The 12,513-nt window shown below is 47.3% G+C and overlaps 1 protein-coding gene across 1 annotated transcript in view; it reads left to right on the forward strand.

Annotated features, from left to right (window-relative positions):
• LBH (LBH regulator of WNT signaling pathway) overlaps positions 1-4,646 on the forward strand; it is a 30,044-nt gene extending 25,398 nt beyond the window's left edge. Inside the window, exon 4 of the mRNA XM_016188498.2 lies at positions 2,271-4,646. Within this exon, the coding sequence (XP_016043984.2) occupies positions 2,271-2,459 (189 nt within the window). The 3' untranslated portion in view covers positions 2,460-4,646. The remainder of the gene's footprint in view (positions 1-2,270) is intronic.
• The last annotated feature ends 7,867 nt before the right edge of the window (positions 4,647-12,513 follow it).

A 12,513-nucleotide genomic window follows, 5' to 3' on the forward strand; every position in this document is an offset into this window, starting at 1 on the left:
AGACCCTTGAAGTACACAGACGTGCAGGAAGTAGACACAGCACCTGACCCTTGACCCTGGCATGACTTTGGCCTTATAGTTGTAGTGAGAGCAGAACCCAGTGTGGGGGGCGGGGCGGTAGAGAGGAGTCAACTGGACCTGGGTTTGAATCTCCTTGTACTGACACTCATTTCCAGGCAGAATAGTTTTGGCAACCTCCCTCCAAAGCAATTATCCTTTAAGGTAGAATAAGCCATACATTATTTCTCTTATAGAGGGTGACACAGAGGAGAGATACCTGAAACACAGCTCTACCACTTGTGAAGCTCCCCCCACCACCACCGAAGGTGGAGGGTAGGGGCTTGAACCTGGGTCCTTGTGCATGGTAATGAGAGGGAGCCCTCCTCACCTCCTTCCTATTACAGTTCTCTCACTCACTCCAAAGCTAACTTCATCAATGCAAGGACTGCAAAAGCTGAACAAGGGCAAGAGACTGGCATACTTTAACGATGACTCTTTAGTCACTATCAGGCCACCCCATCAGCTGGGGCCCTATTCGGGGAGTCCTGAGATTCCGAAACAGACTTGATGGGCCAGGACCTCGAATAAATCCCTCTCTCCATTGTTATTGGTCATTTCTATCAAGAACAACACAATAGACCCCTTTGTGGGCCCCCATAAGACCGTGCCCTCAACTTGGATCAACAATAGTAGAGAATGTTCCATCCTCTGAAGGGAGGCTGGACAACATACTCTATGCTACACCTGAGGAAGATGGGTCCTGAAATTGGGGCAGCTTAGAATGTTCCTACTCATGACCACAGAATGTGAGGTCAGATGTACAGGGATGCAGAGGTCACCTAGGCTCCTGAGCTGAATATGGGCCCCAGATCACATCAAATCGATGGTAGAGAATGTTCCATCCTCTAATATTGTAAAATATTGTTGTCCCAGAGAGAGAGCCATCACCTGGCCCCCACAATATCTATTTTTGACATGAGTGAAGTAGTTTAAACAGAAACCTAGGCTGGTGTACAGACACTACTGAAATGTGAAAAATTTTACCCAAGTGAAAATCATTACTTCTCTATTAAACAACAAAAATGGTATGCACATATTTGCTACCCCAGTGGAAGAGGAAAGGAAATATGTCAAAAGTAATTCATAAGCAGATAAATTCTAGGGCCAAGGAGAGAACTGAGCACATCCACGCACAGGGCTTGCATGTATGGGCCCAGGTTCTATCCCCTGCATCTCCATATGCCAGAGCTGAGTGATGCTCTGGTTTCTCTCTCTCTCTCTCTCTTGTAAAGATAGATACATTTTTAAAAATAGATTATAATTTTAAAAATAAGGTTTTTTTTTGAAGATACATTCTAAGAACTTTTCAATAATGATGAGAGACATCAAACCATAGGTTCATCTGGTCATGGTTTTTATGGATTCTGAATCTGATTTATTAAGAGACTGTCCAGGCAGAAAGGGGAAGCACGAAGTGAAACTTGGGCTGGGCTTGGTAATGTTGCACCAAGGCAAAAGGATCTGGGGAAGGAAGGGAGGGATGGAGGAAGGAAGGGGGGGTGGGAGGGAAAGAGGAGGAAAGGAATAAAGGAAAGGAGGGAGGGGCCTGGGGGCTGAGGTCCTGGTGATGACAGTGGAGAAGGACGTAGGTTGGGAGTGAGAGTGTTTTGCAGACGCCTATTGCAGGGAGATGAGAAGAGAATGTTATTAAGATATTCCTGTCTATATCGATGAGAGCTGTTATTCTCACTTCTTGTAATGTCATGGTCTGCTTTTGACAGAAGAATTGCTTCTGTCTCGCAAAATAAGATTTAAGTATAATCCTTCCGATTTATTTGCTGAGAAAACAAAATTATACGTGTGAGGCTCTTGGTGACTGGCACAGCCGGTGTGCCCACGATTGTCCCGTGATTGTCCCTGCCGTGTGCTTTGTACCATTTGCTGCAAATAGAGACATGACTTAACTGCCTGTGCCTTAGAATTCTTCTCCCTCAAGCTGAATTCAAACAGGAAATACAAACAGATCTGCGCCTCCTCTTGGACTTGGTGCCTCTGCCCTGAAAGCTTGCAGTTTCTAGCTGGGGGTCATGTCCTCTGAGGCCCCTATCCTGCCCTCATGGCCTACCCCCCCCCCCCCATTTCCCAAGGGAATGTCACGGCCCCGGCACAGGCTCAGTTCTGCACCTGTACAGGAAATGGGAGGCAGACATTTCCCGCCCTCCCTCATCTGTCTGTCACCCTGACCTAGTGCTCTCTCTGCTTTGTTTCAGATCTTCCCAGACCCCTCTGACTTCGACCGCTGCTGCAAACTCAAGGACCGCCTGCCCTCCATCGTGGTGGAGCCCACAGAGGGGGAGGTGGAGAGCGGGGAGCTGCGGTGGCCCCCCGAGGAGTTCCTGGTCCCTGAGGATGAGCAGGACAACTGTGAAGAGACAGTGAAGGAGACCAAGGAGCAGTAGAGCCCCAGCCAGCTCCCCCGGGGCCCCCTGCGGCAGAGTCGGCACCCAAACTGTGTCCTTTCCCCAGAGTGATGGGAGGAGAGAGTCGGCCACTAGAGTTCTGAAAATGGCAAGCTCAGGCTTCCGTTTTGCACCTGCAAATCACTGAGTTGGTTTCCTTTTCTTTTCTCTCTCTCTCTCTCTTTTTTTTTTTAAATATATGCAGGGGGGTGGGTAGTGGAGCCCTGGTCTGCACTTTGCAGAGCCTTCTGAGAAAGGAAGCTGCAGGGGTTCGGTGCAGGCTAGCGGTACACCTAGGAGAGAGATCACTATCTGAACCCCAGCAGGCTCGGGGCGCTGGGGGGAGTCCAGTAGGTAAGGGTGGGGGGGTGCTGTTGTGCAAAAGCCTGCAGACAGACATAGAGCTCTAGAGATAAAATGCACGAATCTGAGGAGACACAGCAGAGCTCAGCTGAAGCTAGCTATGCTCAGAGACCCCAGCTCAGACAGCAGAGTCCCCATCTCTCTCCACTGCTGGTCTTTGCTTTGATTCCAGGGGTGTTGGTTTGTCATGGGGGTATGGGGAAGGAGATGGGGTATGGGAAAGACCTTGGCTTTCTGCAAAACAGCCTTGGAGGATGGTCTCCAGACTCCCTGTTCCCTGCTGCTGCAGTTCCTAGGGATTCTCGCGCCCCCACCTCCCCCCACCCCGAAATCTAGAGGGTTTTTTTTTTAAATAGAGGCAGTGCTTTTGTGCTTCTCTCCCTCTGACTTGCCCTTTCTGGCCCTAGCCCTTTGGGGTGGATGGAGAGTATTACTTGCTGCACCTAGCAGAGGCCCAATGCAGCAGGCTCGCTGGGGCCAGCCCATTTCCAGCACTCCCCCCCACCCCCCAGACTTGGAGGGCACCCTGGCCTTTTTCTCTTTCTAGCTGGAGTTGGGGCTTTTATGTAGGTCCCAAGAGCTGGCAGAGCTGAGGGTTACTGGAGGGATAGTGAGCTCTGGGGCTCGGGGGACACTTAAGGGTGTCATGGGACCCCGGGCATCTTCCTGGGTGATTCTCATGCAGGTGGAAGGACAGGGTGCTGAGGGGCCTGAACATTGCCTCCCCCTCCCACCTGCCCCCTGCAAGGGCACAGCTGCTGGAGAAAGTTCTCCTTGGTCTTAGAGCCTCTGGTCAGAGTTAAGAACCTTCTGGAGCAGGAGTTTGTAGGGCAAGCTCTTCAAACCATCTCATCTCAGAGCAGGACCGTGGCCAAGAGGTGGGCTCCAGAGCCTCCCCGGGGCCCGGCGCCTCCTGGTCCATCAGGCCTCCCGTCCATATCCCCAGACTTCCACCCCCAGTTTTGAACTTGCACGTAGAGATGTATTTTATACCTCAAGGCTAGTGTGACTCTGAGAGTGCTGAGGCAGATGGGCAACGGTGAGAGTGGGCAAGTTCACAGGATTGGGGTTCTGGGGAGCTCCCCGTACCCACTCTGTGTCTCAGTGCTGTTTGTCTGCTTGTATCTCACCCACTGATGGCAATAACTCTTTTTAGCCCCCTGGGGAACTACAGGATCTTGGAAGCTGCACCGTGCATGGGGGTTCTCTCTCGCTCTTTCCTCCTGTTCTGTTGGGGCTGCAGAGAGCCTGCCCTCCCGCCTCTCTCCCGCCGCAGCATTTCTCAGCCTGCAACTCCCTTTGTGGATGGGGTCTTGCCTTTGAACTTCCTGTGTACCCGTGTGCCCCTCGGCTCCCCTGTGTCTACTGTCCCTGTCTTGCCCATGTGATGGAAACGTGCTTGTGAAGTGCATAACAAACCTACTCTGTGTATATGTGTGTTTGGGGGTGGGTGGGTGGTGGTTTCTTCTTTTCTGCCTGTCGCCAGACAGCTTTGGATGACCATGTGGAGTCTGACAACTAAAACCAGACCCCGGAGTGTTCCTTGGGGGACCCAGCCCCTCTTGGAGTGGCTGAGCTCCCATCTGGCTTCCTCTTGTGTTACTTTTTTTTTTTTTAAGTAACTTGTGTGTATTTCTAACTGATCGTGTTGAAAAAAAGAAAAAAAAAACCTAGTATTTCAGTAAAAATGCCTGTTGTAAGATGAACCTCCTGTAACTTCTATCTGTTCTTTTATGAGGCTCAGGGAGAAACTAGCATTTTTTTTTTTCAAACTACTTTTTTGTCACTGTGACAGTTGTAAATAAAGTTTGAAAATGCTTTCCACTCTGGTCTGGTTTCCTTCTGTGTTCTGCTCCAGGGAAGCCAAGAGGGCTAGAAGCCATGTGGGCTCTCACAGGGACTGGGGAGTCACGCATGACTGGGGAGGTTGGTTGGCAGACTGATTCCGCCAGGGCAGCCGGTCAGAGGTGGAATAAAAGATGTTGTCTTTCTGGTACAGTTTTCTCAGCTGGGCCAATGCAGCCTCAGCCCCTGGAGAGCATTTAAAACATCTACATTTGGCTGTACTGACAGACGCCTGGCTTCCCATGGGCTGGGGGGGGGGGCAGGTATTTGTGCTTATTAGAATCACCTGGGGAGACTTAGCACAGTCCTATCTTATTTTTTGAATATTAAATTTATTTCATTTTTGCATAGAGACAGAGAAATCAGGAGGGAAGGGGGAAGAAGAGAGAGGTAGAGAGAAAAAGACACCTCAGCACTGCTTCGCCACTCATGAAGCTTTCCCCTTGCAGGCGGGGCCTGGGGCTTGAATCTGGTCCTCACAGATTGTAACATGTGCTCTGAAGGGTGAGCCTCTCCATGGTTTTGTTTTGGTTTGGTCTTTGCTTTTAGATGGAATTGGGTGGTAAACTCAGAGCTTTGTTGATGTGTGACATCTCTGAACAGCCTCCCCAACCCAATTTCCCACTCTATTCTTTACCCTTTTGAAAAAAGAGGTAGAGGAGGAAGAGAAAGACATAACTAGAAAAGACGCTGTGCAAGGTGAGAGTGAAAAGGTGCTTCAGGGAAGAGCATTTGGGACATTTTTCTAACCTGAGGATAGATACCTCTTCTTTCTTCACTCAGCCCACATCTGGTGAGTGCAGTTACCCAAGTAATGTGTGCTGAAGAAGCAGGCCAGCACCAATAGGCTACCCAGGGGTTCTCACACTGACCCTTGTAAACCATCCAATCTGTGACTTCATTTCCTTCAGGATAATTTTCAGGCTCAAGAATCTTCATCTCGAATGGTCCCTCTTTGTCTCCCAAAAGTCTCCTTGAACATTAAACCTCAGAAAACTATCCTAATCTACAGAGTATATCATCTATGTAGAAACCTTATGAAATCTCCCCAAAGATGCTGGAACTAATGTGTGAGTTCAACCTGGTTGCAAGATCTAAAAACAATAAACAAACAAAAAAAAACTTTTACATGCTAGCAGTGATCAAGAACCTGGGAGGGGGATGATACACCTGGTAGAGTGCACACACATTACAGTGCACACACATTACAGTGATACACCTGGTACAGTGCACACACATTACAGTGCTAAAGCCCCCTGTCCCCATCTGCAGGGGGAAATCTTCCCAAGTGATGAAGCAGTGCTACAGGCATTTTTCTCTCTCCCCCAATTCTGCCCCATCCCTCTCAATTTCTCTTTGTCCTATCAAATTAGAAGAAAAAAAATCTAAGGCAAAAATGACCACTAGGAGTGGTGAATTGGTCACTGAGCCCCAATGATAACCCTGGTAGCAAAACAAACAAACACATAGAACCTTGGGGATAAACCTGACAAAAGATATGCAAAACTGAAATCTTGCTGAGACAAGTTAAAATGTGCATAAGATTAGTATATCATGTTCATGGATCTGAAGATGTAAAGTTAAGGTCCTTTCCATATTGATCCATCAATTCAATACAATCCAAATCCCAGTAAGTTTCTTTTCTTTTCTTTTCTTTTTTTTTAAGAAATTGAAAATCCAAGTCTTCGGTCCATATGGAAATGCAAAGGACCAAGGGTTGTCAAAAGAACTTTGAAAAAGAAAAAAGTTAGTTGGAAGACAATGAAGACAGACTATTTATTGAATAATAAATCATGCTAGAGAAATTGGATATCCATCTGCAAATAGCTCCACGGGGATGGGAATCCTGTCTTTTTATTTCTCTCTCCTATGATTCCCATATGCTTTTTAAAATATTTTATGGGGGTCTGGTGGTGACGCAACGGGTTGAACATACGTGGCGCAGAGTACAAGGACCGGCATAGGGATCCTGGTTCGAGCCCCCAGCTCCCCACCTGCAGGGGAGTCACTTCACAGGCAGTGAAGAGGGTCTGCAGGTGTCTTTCTCTCCCCCTCTCTCTTCCCCTCCTCTCTCGATTTCTTTCTGTCTTACCCAACAATGAACAACATCATCAACAACAATAATAACCACAACAAGGCTACAACAAGGGCAACCAAAGGAGGGGAAATGGCCTCCAGGAGCAGTGGATCCATGGTGCAGGCACTGAGCCCCAGCAATAACCCTGGAGACAAAAAAAAAATTTTTTTTATTAATTATAAAGATTAGAGGAGAGAAAGAACCAGACATTACTCTGGTACATGTGCTGCCAGGAATTGAACTCAGGGCCTCATGCTTGAGAGTTCAATGCTTATCCACTGCACTACCTCCTGGGCCACACCATATGCTTCTCTAACTGGAGTCATTAAGGAAAAAAATCCCTTTCTGTGACTGACTAACCATTTCAACACTGTCCCATTCTAGTTCACCTTCTTCCTCCCTCCTGAACATTTCCCAGGTTGCAAATGGACAATGAGTTGTGATTCTGGCTGACTTACACTGAAGTCCTGCTTAGCCTCTCCCTATCTGATTTGGGGCCAGTTTTTTAAGACCCAGGATCTCCAACATTCTTGTCTGAAATGGAGGTGAGACCAGTACCTCCTGCTCAGGGGCGTGAAGACCAGGCATTTAGTTGATACTCTGTAAGTCAAGGTTTTTGCTTTCTTCCCCTTGGCCAGCTGGCAGCTTGGGGACTGGCTCTGCCTTCTCTGCTTTTAGTGATGGGTTCTCTTCTTGCCAGGGTCACAGGGAGCTTCAAGGCAAAGTTGCCTCCCTACTGGAAATGCTTCTTTTGTTCTTCACTATGAGGGGGAAAGGCAGGGAGAAGGTCATGCCTTCCGCCCACTGAAGTACTGGAGAAAGAAGAGGGAAACATTTCCCATCACTGCATAACACATAAGCAGTCAAGGACACATTGCAAGTGAATTGCATTTCAGAGCAGAACTTTTTTGTCTGGGCAACTGTCAAGAAGCAAGTCCTCTAGTGACTATTCTGATGCACAGAGACATGGACCAGCACATCACACATTAGACGCCCGTTTTCAAACTCTGGAGTAAACCACAGCCTTGCATGTGCCTAGTCCTGGTGCAGTGGTGTCACTGCACCTGCCAGCTGCCTCTGCCTGGGGACACATGGAGAAGCTGAGCTAGGAGGGAAGGCCCATCTGGCTCTTTCTAAAGAGGCCATCCTTGTGCAGAGACCCCAATGGAAGTGATGGTTGCGTTTTACAGAGTGCAGGGAGACTCCAGGCCAGGCATAGTCTAGGAAAAGGCCCTACAGTAGAGCTAGCTGAGCTTTTCAGAGACGTGTCTCTGAGGCTAGTTGGATTGGAGCAGAGGGAGAGAGACTGAGGTCAGCAGTGTGGAGTGGACACTGCCTGGTACAGAAGGCCCTCTGAGAAGGAACCCACTCACCTAACATCTGAGCCCCTGGAAACTCACCAGTCAGCTCACCCAAAGGCACCTGACTGTGGCCAGTGGTAGACAGTATTGATGGGTGTGGGGCATTGTTACATCCTGGCCCTCGGGTCATCAAAGGAGGCTTCAGCGAGGTCATATTAACTCTGTACAACAGTCCCCTAGGGTAGTTGTACCCTGTCTGACTAGTTGTGTGAGCTTGGGTGAGTTCCTTTCCTTCTCTGTGTCTTGATTCCCTCACCAATAAAATGGACAGCTACCTCACAGATCTAATAAAAAAAATTAATCTTTATTTATTGGGTAGAGACAGCTAGAAATCTAGAGGAAAGGGGGTGATAGAGAGGGAGAGAGAGAGATACTTGCAACACTGCTTCACCACTCACAAAGCCTTCTCCCTGCAGGTGGGGACTGGGGGCTCAAACCTGGGCCCTTGCACATTGTAATATGTGTGCTCAACCAGATGCACCACCACCTGGCCCCCTTCATAGATCTATAGTGAGGTCCCAATACCCAAAAACAAGGAACATGCTTAGCACTGTACCAACCACCTAGAAGTACTCAAGAAATATTAAATATAAATGGAATACCTGGGGGCTGTGTGGTGGTGCACATGATTGAGTGTACACATTACCTTGAGAACTTATGTGGAGGGTTCTAGTAGGGAGCACAACTATACTTCTATACCCTAGACTGAAGACAGGTCCGTCTCTATTCGGGGAAGGCCGTCCTCTTTGACTGAGCACACAGCTTTGGGAGAGATGCATATGGAGCGGTGAGGAAGGAATGGGACACCTGCCTACCCAGCCAGATCAGCCGAATCAACCCTGGCAATCAGTGGGGTGACAGATGTCACAGCCAGATCACCCTCACATCCAAGTGTACACATTACCATGCACAAGTAACTGGGTTTGAGCCCCTGATTCCCACCTGCAGAGGAGAAGCTTCATGAGTAGTAAAGCAGGGCTGTAGTTATCTCTCTCCTTCTCTATCTCTCCTTCCCCTCTCAATTTATCTCTGTCCTGTCAAATTAAATAAAAAGATAAAAAAAGAAAGAAAGAAAAATGGCTGCTGTGAACGGAAGATCTGTAGTGCCTGCAATAACCCTGGTGGTAATAAAAAATAAATAAAAATAGTGGTCTGGGAGATGGCAAAATGGATAAAGCATTGGTCTCTCAGGCATGAGGTCCTGAGTTCTATCCCCAGCTACACACATACCAGAGTGATGTCTGGTTCCTTCTCTCTTTCCTGTCTTCCTCATTAATAAGTAAATAAAATCTTTAAAATAAATAAATAATACATAGAATACCTTATGATCCAATAGTAGCACCCCTAGGTACCTATCCAAAAGGCATGAAAACATTTATTGGAAAGGTTATATGCACAGCTATGCTCATGACCGCTCTATTCACAGCCAAAATATGGATGCAACCTAAATGCCCATTGCGGGAAGACTGGATAAAAGGTTATGAGATATACATGCAATGGACTTTATTCGCTCATTAAAAAGATAATGCTGTATCATTTGGGATACAATAGATGGAACTGATATTGATGGTGTTCAGTGAAACAGGTGAAAGATATCTATCAGATGTTTTTGTTCAGATGTAGACTATAAATAACTGAAACAAATGGACAAAAAATAAAAAATAGTGACCAGACCATCTCTTAGATTCTGTGAAAACTATGGTGGTCAGCAGAGGGAAGGAGAGGGGATTACAGGAACTTCAGTAGTAGGTGCAGGAAGTTATAGATGCATATAGGGTCATAGGAATGAAACTAGACCCTTGAAGTCTTAGTGTTTTCAAGTCGACATCCAACTGATCACTAAAAATGAGATTTTAAAATGTTATCCATCCTTGTGGTTGGCAGAATTATGCCTCCTCCTGCCCCCAAAGATGGCCACACCCAGACCCCAGGATCCTGTGGGTGAGGTGGTATGTGATAAGTGGTGACTGAGACCCAAGGTGGGACTAAGGTGGTTAGTCAGCTGGGCTGGGAGAGCCTGTCCTGTCTGGGGGAACAGGGTCTAGCCAGAGAGAGCTCATCAAGCAAGATGTGTGGGGGAGGGGGGGAGTGGTAAGTGTTGGAGTCAGAGAGAGATTTAAAATGAACAAGCTGCTCTCCAGGGACCGGAATTGGGCTCCCCACTAGGGAACGCAGGCACCCTGGACATTAGAAATCAAGTCTCCCTGAAACTTCCAGAAGAGACACAGCCCTGCTAGCACCTTGGTTTTAGCCCAGTGACACCAAGTTTGGATTCCTGACTTCTAGAACACTAAGACAATCAGCATGATTTTTTCTTTGTTTTTTTTTTTTAATTTTTATTTATAAAATGGAAATATTTACAAGATCATGGGATGAGAAGGGATATAATTCCACACAATTCCCACCACCAGAACTCCATATCCCATTCCCCCCCTTGATAGCTTTCCTGTTCTTTTTTTTTTTTAAGATTTTTTTTATTCCCTTTTGTTACCCTTGTTGTTTTATTGTTGTAATTATTGTTGTTGTTATTGATGTCGTTGTTGGATAGGACAGAGAGAAATGGAGAGAGGAGGGGAAGACAGAGAGGGGGAGAGAAAGATAGACACCTGCAGACCTGCTTCACCGCTTATGAAGCATCCCCTGCAGGTGGGGAGCCGGGGGCTTGAACCGGGATCCTTCTGCCGGTCCTTGTGCTTTGCGCCACTTGCGCTTAATCTGCTGTGCTACCACCTGGCTACCTAGCTTTCCTGTTCTTTATCCCTCTGGGAGTATGGACCTAAGGTCATTGTGGTGCACAAGGTAGCAGGTCTGGCTTCAGTAATTGCTTCTCCAGGAGCACAATCTAAAATGGCTCCTACTTCATAGCTACCTCATTTTTTTTTTTTAAAGATAGAAACAGAGAGGGGGAGAGGGAGGGAGGGAAAGAAGAAAGACAGAGACAGAAACAGAGACAGAAAAGCTGCCCTTAGTGTGATGGGGGTCAGACTTGAGCCCCAGGCAAGGTCTGATTTCAGACTAGGATCTTTCTCTCTCTCCTCTCTCTCCAAACTGCATTCAGCAGTGACAGCAGTTATGCAAGGGGATAGCATTTGGGGACTTTGTCTTTCCCGTCACATCTCAGAAGTTAATCGATTATTTGCATATTTCTTTCCTTCCCGTCCATGCCCCTCCTATTAACCAGAATGTGCTCTGCATTCAGTGGTTCCTCACAAAGGAGGCATGCTCATTGGTAATTTGCAGATGAGGAAACTGAGGTGGAGGGCTTGGAAACAGACAGATCTGGGAGCCAGAGCTGGCAGGTTTAGAATCAAAGGATTCAGGTCAATGTGAGAGAAGGGGCAGCTAGGGAGGGTGTGGGGGTGGGGGTGAGGGGTGAGGGGACTCTTCCAGACTGGCAGCATTTGCCACTTTCTCTGGTGTGAGTGCTCCCATAACTGACTTTGTGGAGTTGGGGTGAGACAAGAGTGAGTCTATCACCTCTAAGATTTCTTCTCCACTGCTAGGCTGTCCACATGTGGATAGCGGCTGATCTGCTACTTCCTTCACTAAAACAGAGGTACACCCCAACCCCCCAAGCAAGGGTCTCTGACAACTGGAATGTCCTTCTTCATTTAGAGAAGAGAAACACTGCCAGAATGTGTTATCTGGGATGGTATTTTTCCAAATGAAATCACAAATCTTTATGGGGCTGAGAAATCTATTCATTCATGGGTTGCAACGAGCTCTTTAAAAAGAACAAAAAGGGGAGTCGGGCTGTAGCATAGCGGGTTAAGCGCAGGTGGCACAAAGCACAAGGACCGGCATAAGGATCCCGGTTCGAACCCCGGCTCCCCACCTGCAGGGGAGTCACTTCACAGGCGGTGAAGCAGGTCTGCAGGTGTCTATCTTTCTCTCCACCTCTCCGTCTTCCCCTCCTCTCTCCATTTCTCTCTGTCCTATCCAACAACAATGACGACAACAACAATAATAACTACAACAATAAGACAACAAGGGCAACAAAAGGGAATAAATAAATAAAATAAATATTTAAAAAAAAAGAACAAAAAAACAAAATAGAAAAAAGGCTGGAACAGGTTGCACACCAGGTTGAGTGCACACATTACCATGCACAAGGAGCCAGGTTCAAGCCTCTACTTCTCACCTGCAGGGGAAGCTTCATGAGCAGTGAGGCAGTGCTGCAGGTATCTCTCTTAAAAAATTATTAGTGACTTAATATTGATTTACAAAATTATATACCAACAGTGGTATAATTCCACACTGTTCCTACCACCAGAGTTCTGAATCCTCAATCCTTCCGTTGCAAACCACCGTGGTTCTCCCAAGATTGCAGACATGGGTTAACTATCATCTCTACAACTATCTCTCTGCATTTGTCCATAATTGCCCCCCCTTTTCTTCCAGCTCCAGT

The sequence above is a fragment of the Erinaceus europaeus genome, chromosome 3, assembly GCF_950295315.1.
Source record: "Erinaceus europaeus chromosome 3, mEriEur2.1, whole genome shotgun sequence".
In the NCBI taxonomy this organism is placed as follows: domain Eukaryota; kingdom Metazoa; phylum Chordata; class Mammalia; order Eulipotyphla; family Erinaceidae; genus Erinaceus; species Erinaceus europaeus.